We start from the raw sequence: 17,249 nt of genomic DNA on the forward strand, positions 1-17,249 counted from the left end.
TAAACACTTATACCTAATCTTCATAGCTGCCCAGTCTACCCTAACAAATATAATACCCTTTGACTCAATAATCCCTGTTTGGGGAACCACCCTACAAAAGCGTTTGTGTGTGCATGTGAACTCACTGCATTATACACAACAGTGAAAAAACTGAGACAACCAAAATACCCACCAATAGGGAAAAATTAAATGAAGCATTTGCTCACTTTATAGCGTGCTATTTAAGTGTTAAAAATAATTAGGTATATCTGTGTGAATGGATATACAAGGATATTCATGAAATTTAACAAGTTAGAAGTAGGGCAAGTTTAAACTATACGAGTCCATTTTTTATTTTAAAAACACCCCCCCAAAATCTATATGTATTATTTATACATTATAAACATACGCCACACACAGTGCCATGAAAAATACCTGGAAAGATATAAACAACAAAAAGTTACTAGTGCCCAAATTGTGACATCCAAAAATCATTTCCCACCAAAAGGGATTGGACTGCCAGGGACAAATGGGAGTTGCTGGCACATAGATGAGTCTTTTACTCTTGTCATACCAAATAGCAAGGGAACTATCAAAAACTACAGGGATCATGTCAAAAGGACTTGGCACTAACTTGAAGAGGTTGCTAACAGCCAGGGATGAGACAATTTAAGCAATTAAAATAACTGAAATGACTTTAAACACCGAAGTTTAAATCCATGTCACGTAAACAAACAAATCAACCCAAACCACTCATCAGTCACCAAAGAAGGACGCTAGTAATTTTTTTTTTAACATGGAAAATAAAGAAAAAGACTTTATACTGCTTTTCTCATATGAATTATTCCATTAGGTAAGCAACCAGTAGATGAGAAGTTTTCTCTATACAAGTATTCCAGCTAAGAAATGAATAAAGAATGACAGAATTCAAATATAACCACGCTGTACCCTCATCAACCAGGCATCCAGGAAATGAACATGAATAGCTGCTAACATTACACACAGGTAAAAGACAACTAGGCATTATGAGCCGCGTTACAAAGAACACACCACCACCTATGAAGTAAAGCTGGCTTTCTATGTAATTTATGCTTAGTCTGTATCTTGAAAAGACCCTGCCTGATTTTTGCGTTAAGTTCTATTGAGACATCCTGTTTTTAAAAAAGATTATTGTTATCACCTGTGAAATCTACTTTTTCTATAATTCAGTTATTAAGTGACTTGAATTCATTTGTTAAAGTATCAATGTATGACTCTTAACAGATTTAGTCTCAGTCTCATGGCTTTACATGGCATCTCTGTGTCGGCAACTCCCAAATATTTATCGCCAGCCCAGACCTCTTTCCAGAATTCCAGATTCAAACATCCAACTGCTTACTCATAAATCCATCTCTACTTTGATTTCTAATAGGTATCTCAAACTTAGTGTGTTCAAAATAAATTCCCGACCTGCCCTCCAAAACCTTCCCCTTCCAGTCTCCCTCCCTATTCAAAGGCAACCCTATCCTTCTAGAATAGTGTAATGCTTATGGGCACAGATTTGGGGCCAAAGTACTTTGGATTTGAATCCTGACTCCACCATTAACTAGCTGTGTGACTTTTGGATAAACTTCTTGACCTCTCTGTGCCTTAGTCTATTCATCTATAAAATGGAGATACTAATAATACCTGCCTCTTAGGACTGTCATCAGGATAAATAGCACTTCCTATGTGCCAGGAAGAACCCTGGTGGCACAGTGGTTATGTGCTCAGCTGATAACTGAAAAGCCGGGGGCTTGAACCCAGAAAGGTAAGGCAGTCTGCTTCCGTAAAGATTTGCAGCCTTAGAAACCCTGTGAGGCAGTTCTCCTCTGTCCTATAGGTTGCTGTTGAGTCAGAATTCACTTGACAGCAATAGGTATTGGGTATGTGCCAGGCACTGTTCTCAGAACTTCACCACAGTTCATCATTATTATTGTTTGAGCAGAATTGTTGGTATTTTAGTTGGTCCAGGCCAAAAACCTTGGAAGTACCCCCAACTCTTCTCTTCCTCTCACTCTCCTAATCAAAACATACCCAGATTTCAACTTCTCAAATCCTCACCACAACCATCCTGATCCCTGCCACTAACATTTCTCATTTAGAGTACTGCCACAGCTTCCAAAACTGTCTCCCTGCTTCTGCCACTGTCCCCTTCCACACAGCCTGTTCTCAACACAGCAGAGTGATTTTTTTTAAATATAAGTCATGCCACTCCTCTGCTGAGATTCCTCCAATGACCTCCCCTTTCAGAAGGAAAACCAAAATCCTTACAATGGCCAATAAGATACTTCACGACCTGGAACCTTCTCTCCCTCCCACCCTTTCTCTCTGATCTCACCGCCCGCTCATGTCTTACCCCCTTCCATTCCTTGCTTTGGCACATACTCCTGCCTCAAGGTCTTTATGCTTGCTTTTTCTTCTTTTTGCAAAGTCTTCTCCCAGATTTCTGCACGGCTTACCACTTACCTTCTTCCGATCTTTGCTCAAATGTCATCTTCTCATTGTGGCCTTCCCTAACTATCAATAAAATTGAACCTCTGAACTCCCTATTTTACTCTCTGCTTTATCTTTTCTCCACAGCACTCATAACTTTCTAGCATACCACATAATTTACCTATTTGTGTTGCTTCCTGTATGGTTTCCTCTCACTTCAATATAAGCTTCATGAGGGCAAGGGTATTTGTCTCTTTGCCTAAAACAGTGTCTGCCTTATAATAGGTATTTGCATATTTATGTAAATCAATAAATTCACTTCTTAAATGCAATCCAGTGTTAAGAGTTAGTCCTCAGTTGTATACTGCTTTGAAAAATTAAATTTACAAACAAAAAAACACACATAGATATTCTTTTTTCTTGAAGTTGTAAGTAGATCCAACGATATTAATGTCATCTTTTTTTAAACTTAACCTTTGTGCTGTCTCAACTGTCTGGTCCCAATCCTGCAAGGCAAGTTGTAATTTCATTTTCTTTACAAAAGCAGGAAGGAAGCTTGGAAAGCTGACAATTATCTGGTTAACAGCCTCCAAAGCACCTGAATAATTCTGACGCATGTGAAGGCATTGTGCCTATAGAGGGAAAAAAAAGAAGTGACATCAAAATTGTGATCACATACACCAAGGTCTTAAGACAGTTATCCCTCACTAGGTAGAATGACTGGTGTCTAATACTGCCTATGTTTTTGTTTTCTGATTTTCTGTAAGGAACAGTTGCCACTTTTATATTAAGTAAGTTTTCACTAAAAAAAAATTTTAAACATTAAAGAGCCATAAAAATATTTTATATAAACAATTGCATTTAAAAACCCACTTCTAAATAACTGAGAAATATGAATCCAGGGTAAAATGTAAGAAAATATTTTTAGAAATATGACAAAATTTTTTTCTACTCTGATCTTTTTAGAATAAAATATTTCTAGGGCATCTGTAAGAAGCACCTGAAACTAAAGGATTTTGCATCTTTTTTTAATTTTTTAATTATATCCCGGTTAAAGAAGATATGATTTTACAGAACATTCAAAATAAAGTTCAAACTTTCTCTACCTCAACAATTTCACTTCTAGCAATTTACCTTAAGGAAATAACTGGACAAGACCACAAAAAAGTATTCTGATGATATTTACGACAGGATTGTTCATTTATAATAGACAACAAAATAACCCTAATGAGCATAAAGGATTCATTATATTACAGCTTATCTATTTAATTTTATGTAGCCGTTAAAAGTGATTATGTATATTTGTAGATCTATATTTACTGACATGAAGAGATGCTATATCTGGTTATCTCTGGGCAGTGGTATTTATTTTCTCATTCAGACGTTACCGTTATTTTCTGAAATTTTTTTGTTTTACAATTTCTACGTTATTACTTTCACAATAAGAAAAAAATGAGTTATAAATTATCAGTAGTGCTTTCCAGACAAATAGTAAGGCATATTTATCACATATTGGATTTCTGAAAATTTGTTTCTGAATTTCTTTTAGGAATAAATTCGGTCCTGGTATATATATCTTGGTGAAAAACAAGCATCTGGTCTCAACAGATTTATGGTAAAACTACAATATATTCCTAAAATTGGTTTCAGATTATATTCTCATAGAATTAAAGTATGAGAATAATAATCCAAAGATGCCGAGTATGTGAAAGTAAATTATTACTATTTAAGTTTCTAAATAGTTGGCAATAATAGAAAAGAGATTAATGCAGCTAATTCTTTAAAATTACATTTGCCCTTGGAACATGTGTAAATAGTTGGTACTGCAAAATAGGAAAGCCGTGTTGCAAAGACCTGAAGTGTGTCCACATCTAATACTCCTCCTCAGACTGTCATCTCCCATATGTATTCACAGAACCAGATCACACTGAACTAAATTTGTTAGGTTGGACTGAAGCTTACGCAGCCCTCCTCTTGAATTAACTGAAAAATAAATTAGAATACACATTTGGAATGGGTTCTATCAGAAAAACAATTTAAACCAATTCTTGGAGGAAAAAGGTCATTCCCTCCTAAGCTGCTTATATTAGCACCTGAAATAGCCCCACCCTAGACAATTATCAACTAGCTTTTCTCTAAGAAATAAAGAGAAGGACAAGTGATCAAGAAAAACTTCTTAAAAAATCAAAACTTGTCAAATGCCCAATTCCTACAGCAATGCCATTAGGTAAAACTTGAGTTTTACCTGAATACCGGCCTGAATGCCAGTCATACTTATGGCAAAACTAGGAATAACCTATCAACAGAAGGTGACAAGCAGAGTGATGTGGGGACATTAACAACAGCCAAGACACTAATACTCTCCTCTTTTTCTATTTCTCCCCTCCCAGATCAGTGCTTATCTAATAGGCTGTTCTTCTTAACATAAAAATTTCATTTCTTCTTGGTGAGTCAAAATCAAAAATAAACATACTTAAGGCAATCAGAAGGCAAGTAGTAAGGACTCTAGAGTCTGAATTAAATATTTCCACCACCAATGATTTCTAATGACTTTGTCAACTGCTCATCTCTCACAACGTAAGTCAGATCATGCCATTTCTTTGCTTGAAACTTTTCAGTGACTCCCTATCCCATTCAAAATAAAATCCAAAGGCCTTACAGAATCAGCCCAGCTTTTCCTCACCTCCCCATACCCACTTGCCACCACACATGCCTTCTCTCCCTATAGCCTCCATTTCTGCTCTTGTCCTCACTCATTCCACTTCAGAGTCCTGGCTCCCTTGCTATCCCCTGAACATGCCTTACAGCGCTCATCCTTGTTATTTCTTCTACCTGCAATGGTTTCCTCAGATGTCTACATTGCCCGTAAATCTTTGCTCAAATGTCACTTTTTCTGACCACCTCATTAAAAATTGCAAGTTGACACTCAGCACTCATCCTTCTCCTTTCCCTGCTTCATTTTTCCGCTGCACTTATCAGCTTCTAACATAGTTAGCTTATTTTATTTATTGTCTGTCTCCACCACCAGAATTCTAGCTCTGTAAAGGCAAGGGGTTTGGTTTTTTTTTTCAGGGTATCCCTGGAGCCTAAGCACATAAGGCACATGATAAATATTTGTTGAGGAACGAATGAACGCACCAAAAAAAGAAAAAGACAAAACTGATCCAGGATTAGGAGCTATTCTGGCAGAGAATAAATTTCTCTAGTTTATTCTTGCCCTACACAAATGCAAGTTCCCTATTCAGTTGAGAGCTAACAACAGTAACATGAAAATTATCTTCTCTGAGCTACTTAGTTTTGATGAGTCTCAAATATACTATGAATAAATTTCAAAACATGATTTTTTTTACCCTAACTCCAACTTACCTTACCCAGAAGAGCAAAAATATCAATTCCATCTTGTAATCCCTCTTCGAAATACCTTAGTGCTTTTTTAGTATAAGGTTCTTTTCCTCTTGTAATATCAAGCCATGCTCTCAAAACCTGTCCCTGTAAAAATGAGTATTTCTATTCACAGTTCCATTTTTTTAATGAAAAAGTAGATGTTTACAAAAGAGATAAACCTAATGTCATTTTTTTATAACTAGTAACAAAAAGTACTCTATCAAATTTTGAATAACAAAATTCTATGCAGTGAAACACGTTTTGAACCCTTGCCAGCCTGAAGTCTTATGAATTTCAGCCTAAAGATGATTTCTTTGGTCAATATTCATTAAGATGCATGTCACATATTCCATTAGTGCCAAAACCGATACTAAGCCAGTAGATCAGTATTCATTGCCTATCAAATTAGATACACACAGTTGTACTTAGCAGTCAAGTTCCTTCCATTTTGCCCCGACCCATCTCTCCAAGCTTTTCTTCCACTCTCTTCATCTATATCCCCTGCGTTCTACTCAAATTTGAGGTTCTCACCTTAGAACCAACATATCTGTTTTTCTCATTTCCATCTATTATTTCCCACCTTAGGGGTATCTATTTCTCTTTTCCATAATCTCTGCCTATTGAAACTATATTCATCTTTCAGGTCTTAGCTCAAATGCTACTTCCTTCAAGAAACTCTTCATCATCTTCCTAACGCTTACAGATGTGATCTCTTCTTAAGTACTTAAAACAGAGCCAAGCAAGAGAGGAATAAACATTAGTTATTATTTTCTCAAACACTTTAATCACACCTCTCTCATACCATTTATAATTTTTTCATTACAATAGTAGCTAGATATGTGCTCTATGCCACTACTAGAGTATTCATTTGCAAAAGTAGAGTTTATGTATTCCCTATCTTTTTATTATTAACAGTACAAATAATAGTGCCTTGTACCGAGAGCTGGTCAATAAGGGGAAATGGAGGGAAAAAAAGCAAGGAAAGGAGGAATAGAATGAGGAAGGGATCTTTTCAAGAGTTAATAAATAGCATAAAAATAAACAACCTTCCAAAACCAAAAACCAAACCTGTTGCCATCAAGTCGATTTTAATAAATAAGCTTAGAGACCACAATTTTCAATATAAGGAAATATTAAAATAAAGTTGCTATTTATAAAATGACACTACAATGAGTAATAACAAAGAAATAGCAGATACTACTGAAGATATAAATAATATCAACTTCCTTTAGTGTTACTATGTTACTATTTCAGATTAAGAAAACCAGTTACCTCTTTACTACCATTCGACATTTTGATCATTCTGTCAATATATTCTCTGGCCTTATCATGACGACCAATGTGCCATAAAAATAAGCCTGCATGGTACAAAGCTTTCTGTCCGGCTCCTTTCCGTTGCTCCTTCACTCTGGCATCTGATTCCAAAATAGCTTCTCTATCTGGGAGGAGAAAATGGCATGAAATAAAAATTAAATCTAGACCAATGTTTATAACACCCGTTGCCATCGAGTTGATTCTGACTCAATAGCAACCATATAGTCACTACGTGTATAACAGGTTAGACGAATATCAGGGCAGAGAATTTAGTCCTTTTCTCTACAGCAGCACTAAGAGAAATAAAATACAACCTACGTAATTAAAAATTTTCTAATAGTCACATTTAAGAAAGTAAAAAGAAACAGGTGAAATTAATTTCAATATTTTATTTAACCCAAAATATCTAAGATACTATATCATTTCAACATATATTAACATAAAAATTGAGGAAATGATTTGCTTTTTTTTCTTACTAAGTCTTTGAAATCTGGTTTGTATTTTACACTTACAGCCCATCTCATTCACATACTAAATTTTCATCAAAAATACTTGCTTTGTACTTAGATGGCATAATACTGACAGTTGAAAAAGGAGATTTGCATAGTCAAGCTGTTCCAAACAGACGTAAAAGTTTTTACATAAGTGAACATCAACTTTAAATTTAAATATGTGTGAATGAATAAAATTTAAAATTCAGTTAATCAGTCAAACTAGCCATGTCTCAAGTGTTCAAAAGCCACATGTGGCTAACGACCACAGTAACAACTACAGTTCAAGCCTCTCTCAGAACCTAAGGGCTATATATAAGCAAATGATTTTTAATAATTAAGACTTGAAAAATTCGTAATGATTCTAAAATGATGCAGCTACAAGGAGTATGTCTAGAACCGGTACTCAAACGACATAACTTCCAAATTCAATTCTAAAATGTGTGAACATGCCAGGCTTCGCTCACGACCTGTCAAAGGTTAGTGTACTTACCATTTACTTAGATAGTTCAATACTGATTGTACTACTGCTCCCTAATCACTTCCATTAAATCTTCTATATACGCATACACACACACACACACACACACACACACACACACATTTTACATGTATATACCTGATTAGGACACAAACTTCCAATGTCCATCATACCCAAATCCTGGATCTGATCAGAACCAGGATCAGCTATGTAATAAGCAGGACAAAATACCAAAGTTTTGGGCTGTGACTCTAATGGCTCTACTTTTCTGCAAATGGCTATCAAGGAAAGTTACACGGCTCTTCCTTGTTAACTCCAGTGGCATAAATTTAAATTTAAATTGTACAATTTCCAAGATACAACTCCAGGAGTTTAGAAAAACAAAATAGTTTTTGTAGGGCTATGGATTTCTTGATAGGAAGACACCTCTTCTTCACCTGTCCTCACACACCTCACAGTTTTTATAGTCAGGACACAGAAACACAAAGAACTCATCAGGGCAGGAACAGGTATTGCACTTCTCAGCCCAGATTTCCTCCAAGTCTCCAATTTTGTGCGGCACTCTCCACACAAAATTGGCTCTTGCCAGATCTTAGTTCAAGTTATTACTCTTCACAGTCCATTTATAACCAGGACTTACATCAGCATTCAGGAAGAACATATGCGACAACCTAGCCCTTAACTAAGCAGTATTTACAGACATGTGGGACCTTCCTGGAGCTCAAACCCATTCAGGATCATCTACAGTGGAAAGCAGAGTCAGTGCTCAGGTGTCTCTAGCCAATATTTCTGCCTCCGTCTTTTTAGGGGCTTAGAAACCACTTTACCCAACAGAACCAATACATAAGTCTTAATAATTAAATGAACATACCAAGAAGGAAATATTTTGTACTAATTTCTTTTTCTAGACTTAGTATCGCTCTCAACTACAAATTCTCTGCTCCAGCTAAACACACGCTCCGGTAAAGCACAGTGAAAGGGGATCTAATCCTAAACAGCCTAATCCTGAACCACTTCCATGTGTCTACCCAGGTTATTTTCTCTTGTCTAGCAAATACTCTTCATATTCAAATCCTATCTGTCCTTCAAAGATCAGATTACGTCCCCATTTTTCACAAAGGCTTCCCAGCTTACTCCTATGGATTAATACTACATACCATTTCCAACTAATTATGGATTCATTTGTTTCACTTCTTATGATTTAATAGTAACACTGAAATTTAATCTTTTAGGTTTTTATATTTTGCTCAACTAGATTATAAGCCTGAGGTAATGGATTACTTCTTATAATTTTTTTGTATCTTTCAACTACACCTGCCACTGCACTAATTGTCATATTTGTTTACTTGCTAAACATACTGTCTTATATAATTTTTTATGGGTTTATACATATGTATGTGGGGTGAAGGAGATATGTAATACTCTGCTTAGGAAAAAAATAGTTTCTAAATTTTCCTAAACCATTCTATAACAATTGGTTATAATCTTAGTCATTTGAAACAGGTTCTATATTTACAATCCTACTAGCTATTAATAAATATATATGGGAGAATATAACTCTACTCTTTTATCTATAATTTGGATATTCTGCCTCAGCCAATAAACTAAGACAGTCATGCAACCTTAATTAATTGCTTGCTTATGTATAACATTCCTTCCATAACCTGGTCATATTTCTCAGCCAATTACTGGACAAAAATCTGGAGAGTACCTTCCAAGAGCTAATTCACATGGGGGATGTAAAGACTTTCAAGAAGCTTAAAATATAGTAAAAGAGATAACCTGTACACAGAAATGTTTCCACATAGTAAGTGATAAAGTTGGCTCCTACAGAGTGATTTCTGTGTACATCTATTTTTCAGCTGGCCTTTTTTGCATAACAATTGCTAATACATATTCATCTTTAGGTTAACTCACATAATCCCTATGCACTAATAAAACCTGTGCCACAGGACATAAGGAATATGAAAGTAGTTTAAAGACAGGTATTCCCTGTGTTTGATGAACCTACCAAGTTCCTAGACAACATATAATACAGCACGATCAGACTGAATGTTAAAATAATTGAAAAAAAATCAAAATGAACTGAGTAGGGCAAGCTGCCTAAGTGTTGTACTTAAATACTATACCTGGATTAGGACTCATTTTATGGGCATATATCAGTGCAATTAGAGAGCAAAGTGATACATCTTGTTTATTTTTAATAGCCTCAAATTCTCGAAGAGCTTCTTGAATTTTACCTGAAAATCAAAAAGATTATGATGTGAAAAACAGTTCATAGTGCAAAGCCAGAAATTAAAATTTTTGGAGCATGCTTAATAATTACCACACACCTTCCATTAATGTACCATAGGCATGATAAAACCTGAAGACTGGGTCACTGCCGTATCTCTTAATTCCTTCACTGGCAACCATTAGCACATGATGGAAATATCTCTCTTGACAATAGTAATTAATCAAAGCCTAAAAGGAAATAAGGACTAAAAATTAAAAAAAAAAAAAAGATTCTGGTGGCCTGATACACTTTTAGAAGCAGATTAATCTAAAATCCTGAATAAAGCTCATGTGATTCTTTTAAGTTTCCTTAAATCGAGCCACTTTTCACCTCTTTGCCCACCTTTTCTTAACAATTTTAGAAAACAGGAAAATAAACAAAAAAAAGGGTTTAAAAAAAAAGGACAAGAAGTTCCCGTTAGTAGACTCTAGGTTTCTTTAAAAAAAAAAAAAGTCTTTTTAATACTCACTCTGTAACAACAAACTTGTTAACATTACTGTCAAATATTATTTACCTGAGGCTTTTCACAGGCATGAGGCTACAAACTCTGTGAAGGCAGAAGCTGTGAGGTTCTGCTCATCACTGGATCTCCAGGTCGTAGTGGACAGAGTCCTCGGTAAATATTTGCTGAATGGGTGAAATCAGTGAACAAACGAGACCATCATCCTAAAGAAACCGCTTATGTTTTCCAGTCTCGTGTCTGTTTCCATATGCTCAGTTATTAAGTGGGCCCTTATTAAGAATTTGCTGAATGGATGTATCACTGATAATATGAAAAAAAACTATCACACTAGAATAAAGACTCCTCCCTTTTCAAGCCTCATGTCTTTGTTTTCACATATGCTTTCCGTGTTCCTTTCCCTATGGAATGGGAAGAGAACGTTAGTTTGCTTTAAGTCCTTAGAAATCGCAGCCCGAGGTGCAGTGAGTGGCATGTGGTAATCGGGCTTTCCGCAAACACGACACAGAAGTCAAAGTAAACACAACCAACTGGAGGACCAGCTCACCAACGGCCTTTAAAAGGCAGCGCCCCGAGTGAGCTGCCGGGACCTCTAGTCCGCAGAAGGGCCCTGGAGAGCAGACAAGGTAACGTGGGCTGCAGGCCCACGCCAGCGGGTGGCACCCGGACTCAGGGCACCGAAATCCCGCCAGACTAACGACCGCCTCGCGGACCTCACCGCGCTCTCTCCACGCCCCCATCGCAGCGCCACTCCCCCAAACAGACCAAGTCCAGGCCGCCAGTGGCCGCCCGCCGCCTCACCTTCAGCCCCAGCGAGTCCATGGCTCCCCGACACTGGCGCGCAGGGCCCGTGGGCGTGGGTCCCCCGCTGCCCAGAGGAAGAGCCGGAGCCGCAGGACGCCGCGCCGAGGCCCAAATCCGCCTCGCCCTCCCGGACGCGGCGCCAGGGGCGGGGAGGGACGCGCTGCCATTGGCCGCCAGCGGGAGGGGGCGGGCCCTTGCTGCAGGGATTGCGGGAGGCGCCGAGGAGGGGCGACCTGGGAAGGGGGATCCGGAGGGCGGGCTGCGGGGGTGACCTGGGGAGGGCAGGGGCTGAGGGAGGGGTGCTAAGGGATGGGGGGAGTGGGAGAGGACATCCGACGAGGAATAGCCCTGGGGGAGAGTGGGTGGGCGGGCACAAGGCTAAGGAATAAAGGAAGTGAAGGAGGAAGTGGGAAAAGGGCAGATCTGTTCCCCATCACGGACTAGAAAGAAAGACACCATTTTCTGTTCATTTGTGTTGAGGCAGATTCCCGCAATGCGGTTATCTGAAGGCTTGACCAGCGCATAGAAAATGCTTTAACTTTCACGTGTAATCGTTGCGTTGTGGCCACAAGGTGGCGCAGAAATATCACAAGTTCTTAACAGAAATGGGTTGAGCTTCTTGGGCCCATCTTTGCCGGCATTTTTGCAATCCTGTTTGTTGTTAAAATGCATATTAAATTAGTTCATTTTTACCAGTCGTGATAATGAAGGGGACAAATGAGGTAAACAGAGTCTTAGTGGGTCTTTGTGTATTTTTGTACTATTGATTTTAAGCTGAGAATAAAACTAATCCCTATGCAAACGTTCATGTTTGAACCCATCAGGCAGCTGTCAGTTGCACAAAGATATGTTCAGTTGTTCAGATAATTAAACTGGGATGATGGACTAGAGATTTCCTATTTCTGCTTAAGGAGATTTCAAAAACAGTGGAGATTTGAGATTTAAGTGGTCTTTGTAGAATCCTTTACATGAATTCCAAATTCTGATCCTAGTGTTAATTTATCACACTTTAGTTGACAAGATCCTAAGTTATTTTGACCAGATTTTAAGTTTCTTCAGGACTCAATAAACATTAACTTTTTTTATGCTGGTAGGTTATGTGCAAGGTCCCTGGGTGGCGCAAACAGTTTATGCTGGACTGCTAACCTAAAAGTTGGTGGTTTGAACCTACCCAATGGTGCCATGGAGGAAAGGTCTGGTGGTCTGCTGCTGTAAAGATCAACCAAAAGCCAAACCAAGCTCATTGCAGTGGAGTGAATTCGGGCTAATCGCGACCCTGTAGGACAGGGCAGAACTGCCCCGTAGGGTTTCCAAGGATCGCCTGGTGTGGATTCCAACTGTGACGTTTTGGTTAGCAGCCGAACTCTTAACCACTACATCAGAGCCAAGAAAAAAACATGGAGCAGTTCTACTCTGCAACACATGGATTGTCATGAGTCAGAATCAACTAAACAGCAACATGTTTTTACAGGCTTAGGTTATATACCCTGTGGAGCACAGTTCTACTCTGGTATACATGGGGTTGCCATGAGTCGGAATCAATGACAGTCTTAAGGAGCAGTGTGGCTATAACCCAGGCTCCAAGGCAAAGCAATATTTTTTCACCAACTTCCTTTTAAAGTGCATTCAACCCAAACCAAAACCTACTGCCATCGAGTCCATTCTGACTCATAGCGACCCTATAGGACAGAGTAGAACTGCCACATAGAGTTTCCAAGGAGCACCTGGTAGATTCGAACTGCCAACCTTTTGGTTAGCAGCCGTAGCTCTTAACCACTATGCCACCAGGGTTTCAATGCAACCCAAAGAGGCACATATTATTTTCATGAAAACTGTTACTCTGTTTCCAACATTCATACTGTTGTTGTTAGGTGCTGTCCAGTGGCTTTTCTACTGATGGCAAGTGACCACACGTGACAGTAGAACTGCCCCATAGGATTTTTGTAGCTGTAATCTTTACGGAAGTCTGTCTTCTGCAAGTGGGTTCCTACTGCCAACCTTTTGGTTAGCAGTTGAGCGCTTAACCAATGTATCACCAGGGCTCCTTCCAACATTCACAGTCAAGCTAAAGTTTGTGGTGGTAGACAACCAGTAATAGCTGCTGGTCTGATTTTCAAAACGTGGATTAATCTGCACTCACTATGCAGCAGAAAATTACAACAGTTCAAGGTGCTCATCAAAGTGTATAATCTTGAATTGCACGATTTTGGTTCCAGTGAAAAGTTCATCTGGAAAAAAAGATCTGTAGATGTTGGCTTAAGGAGCTCACTTCTCTGAGTTCTTTAAACTCTAAACTCAATTACAATGACTTCCTTTGGACTGCCATATGATACTTTGTTTTTCTTTAAAAAATAGCCCAGCCATTCAGATATCTGATGGCCCAGAATTTATGACATCAGTCAGTTTACTTTCTGCACACCTGAACTATCAGATGTAATAATGTTTTTACTCAAATAACGTGACGAGACGCACCAAGAGAGTTATTTTTCTTGGTTTTCTTGGCTAGATCTTGACATTTCATTTATGCAAAAGTAGGAAGGGGACACAGAAAAATGCACTTATAAAGAGTCTAGTATTTTGAAATAGAAAGAATGAATTATTTAAATGTTTGTTGTTGTTATTAGGTGCCATCGAGTTGGTTCCAACTCACAGTGACCCTACATACAACAGAACAAAATAGTGCCCAGTCCTGCACCATCCTCCCAATCATTGTTATGCTTGAGCCCATTGTTGCAGCCACTGTGTCAATGCATCTTGTTGAGGGTCTTCCTCTTTTTTGCTGACCATCTACCAAGTGTGACATCCTTCTCCAGGGACTGGTCCCTCCTGATAACATGTCCAAAGTATGTGAGATGAAGTCTTGCCGTCCTTACTTCTAAGGACCATTCTGGCTGTAGTTCTTCCAAGACAGATTTGTTCATTCTTCTGGCAGTCCATGGTGTATTCAATATTCTATGCCAACACCAAATTCAAAGGCTTCAATTCTTCTTCTGTCTTCCTTATTCGTTTTCCAGCTTTCACATGCACATGAAGCAAATGAAAACACCATGGTTTGGGTCAGGCACACCTTAGTCTTCAAGGTGACATCTTTGTTTTTCAACACTTTAAAGGAGTCTTTTGCAGCAGGTTTGGCCATTGCAATGTGTTATTTGATTTCTCGACTGCTGCTTCCATGGGCGTTGATTGTGGATCCAAGTAAAACGAAATACTTGACAACTTCAGTCTTTTATCCATGTATCATGATGTTGCTTATTGGTCCAATTGTGAGGATTGTTTTTTCTTTTCCTTGAGGCGTAATCTATACTAAAGGCTGTAGTCTTTGATCTTCATCAGGAAGTATTTCAAGTCCTCTTCACTTTCAGCAAACAAGGTTGTGTGATCTGCATATTGCAGGTTGTTAACGAGTCTTCCTCCAATCCTGATGCTGCGTTCTTCTTCGTATAGTCCAGCTTCTCAGATTATTTGCTCAGCAAACAGATTGAATAAGTATGGTGAAAGGATACAACCCTGACACATCTTTCTTGACTTTAAACCGTGCAGTATTCCCTTTTTCTGTTCAAACGACTGCCTCTTGATCTGCCTCATGAGAGCAATTAAGTGTTCTGGGATTCCCAGTCTTCACAATGTTATCCATAATGTGTTATGTTAAAAAAAAAAAAAAATTTTTTTTTTTTTTAACACATGATCAAATGCTTTGGCATAGTTAATAAAACACAGGTAAACATCTTTCTGGTATTCTCTGCTTTCAGCCAAGATTCTTCTGACTTCAGCAATGATATCCCTTGTTCCATGTCATCTTCTGAATCTGGCTTGAATTTTTGGGAGTTCCCTGCCGATGTAATGCTGCAATCGCTTTTGAACGATCTTCAGCAAAATTTTACTTGGGTGTGATATTAATGATATTGTTCGATAATTTTTGCATTCTGTTGGATCCCCTTTCTTTGGAATGAATACAAATATGGATTCATTGATTGGCTAGGTAGCTGTCTTCCAAATTTCTTGGCTTAGATGAGTGAGCACCTCAGGTCTCGCATCCGTTTGTTGAAACATCTCAGTTGGTATTCTGTCAATTTCTGGAGCCTTGTTTTTCGCCAATGCTTCAGTGTAGCTGAGACTTCTCCCTTCAGTACTGTCTTAGTCATCTAGTGCTGCTGTAACAGAAATACCACAAGTGGATGGCTTTAACAAAGAGAAATTTATTCTCTCACATTCTAGTAGGCTACAAGTCCAAATTTAGGGCATCAGCTCCAGGGGAAGGCTTTCTCTCTCTGTCGGCTCTGGAGGAAGATCCTTGTCATCAATCTTCCCTTGGTCTGGGAGCATCTCAGCGCAGGAACCTCAGGTACAAAGGCTGCGCTCTGCTCCAGGTGTTGCTTTCTTGGGGTATGAGGCCTCAACTCTCTGCTTGCTTTTGTTTCCTTTTATCTCTCGGGAGATAAAAGGTGGCAGGCCAGACCCTAGGGAAGCTCCCTTTATATTGGATCAGGGATGTGACCTTAGTAAGGGTGTTACAATTCCACCCTAATCCTCTTTAACATAAAATTACAATCACAAAATGGAGGACAATCACCCAATATTGAGAATCATGGCACAGCCAAATTGATACACACATTTTTGGGGGGATATAATTCAATCCATGACAAGTACCATTTGTTCTTGATCATATGCTACCTCCGGAAATGGTTGGACATCTACCGGTTCTTTTTGGTATAGTGTCTCTATATGTGTTTTCATCTTCTTTTGATGCTTCCTATGTCATTTAATATTTTCGCAGTAGAATCCTTCAATATCGCAACTCAAGGCTTGAATTGTTTCTTCAGCTTGAGAAATGCCAAGCATGTGCTTGCCTTTTGGTTTTCTAACTCCAAATATGTGCACATTTCATTATATTTTGTCTTTTTGAGCCACCCTTTGAAATCTTCTGTTCAGCTCTTTTATTTCATCATTTCTTCCATTCGCTTTAGCTACTCTACATTCAGGAGCAAGTTTCAGTGTCTCTTCTGACAATCTTTTTGGTCTTTTCTTTCTTGTCTTTTTAATGACTTTTTGCTTTCTTCGTGTATAATGTTCTTGATGTCATTCTACAACTCGTCTGGTCTTTGGTCATTAGTGTCCAATGTGTCAAATCCGTTCTTGAGATGGCCTCTAAACTCAGGTGGGATATACTCAAGGTCGTACTTTGGCTGTTGTGGACCCGTTATAATTTTCTTCAGCTTCAACATATGAGCAATTGATGGTCTGTTCCGCAGTCAGCCTCTGGCCTTGTTCTGACCAATGATATTGAGCTTTTCCATCATCTTTTTGCACAGATGTACTCGATTTGATTCATGTGTTTTCATCCAGTGAGGTCCAAGTGTATAGTCATCATTTACATTGCTGAAAAAAACTATTTGTGATAAATAAGTCATTGGTCTTGCAAAATTCTATCATTCGATCTCCAGCATCGTTACTGTCATTAAGGCCGTATTTTCCAACTACCAATCCTTCTTCTTTGTTTCCATCTTTCGAATTCCATTCACCAGTAGTTATCAATGAATCCTGATTGCATGTATGATCAATTTCAGACTGCAGAAGCTGATAAAAATCTTCAATTTCCTCATCTTTGGC

The 17,249-nt window shown here is 38.4% G+C and overlaps 1 protein-coding gene across 1 annotated transcript in view; it reads right to left on the minus strand.

The window, feature by feature from the left end:
- The window catches only part of TTC21B (tetratricopeptide repeat domain 21B), a 77,207-nt gene extending 65,414 nt beyond the window's left edge, over nt 1-11,793 (minus strand). The window contains exons 1-6 of the mRNA XM_049887349.1: nt 11,640-11,793; nt 10,437-10,566; nt 10,233-10,343; nt 7,090-7,256; nt 5,800-5,922; nt 2,908-3,065 (exon numbers count right to left, since the gene is read on the minus strand). Of these exons, the coding sequence (XP_049743306.1) occupies nt 2,908-3,065; nt 5,800-5,922; nt 7,090-7,256; nt 10,233-10,343; nt 10,437-10,566; nt 11,640-11,660 (710 nt within the window). The 5' untranslated portion in view covers nt 11,661-11,793. The remainder of the gene's footprint in view (nt 1-2,907; nt 3,066-5,799; nt 5,923-7,089; nt 7,257-10,232; nt 10,344-10,436; nt 10,567-11,639) is intronic.
- Nucleotides 11,794-17,249: the final 5,456 nt, after the last annotated feature.

The sequence above is a fragment of the Elephas maximus genome, chromosome 6 (genome assembly GCF_024166365.1).
Source record: "Elephas maximus indicus isolate mEleMax1 chromosome 6, mEleMax1 primary haplotype, whole genome shotgun sequence".
NCBI lineage: Eukaryota > Metazoa > Chordata > Mammalia > Proboscidea > Elephantidae > Elephas > Elephas maximus.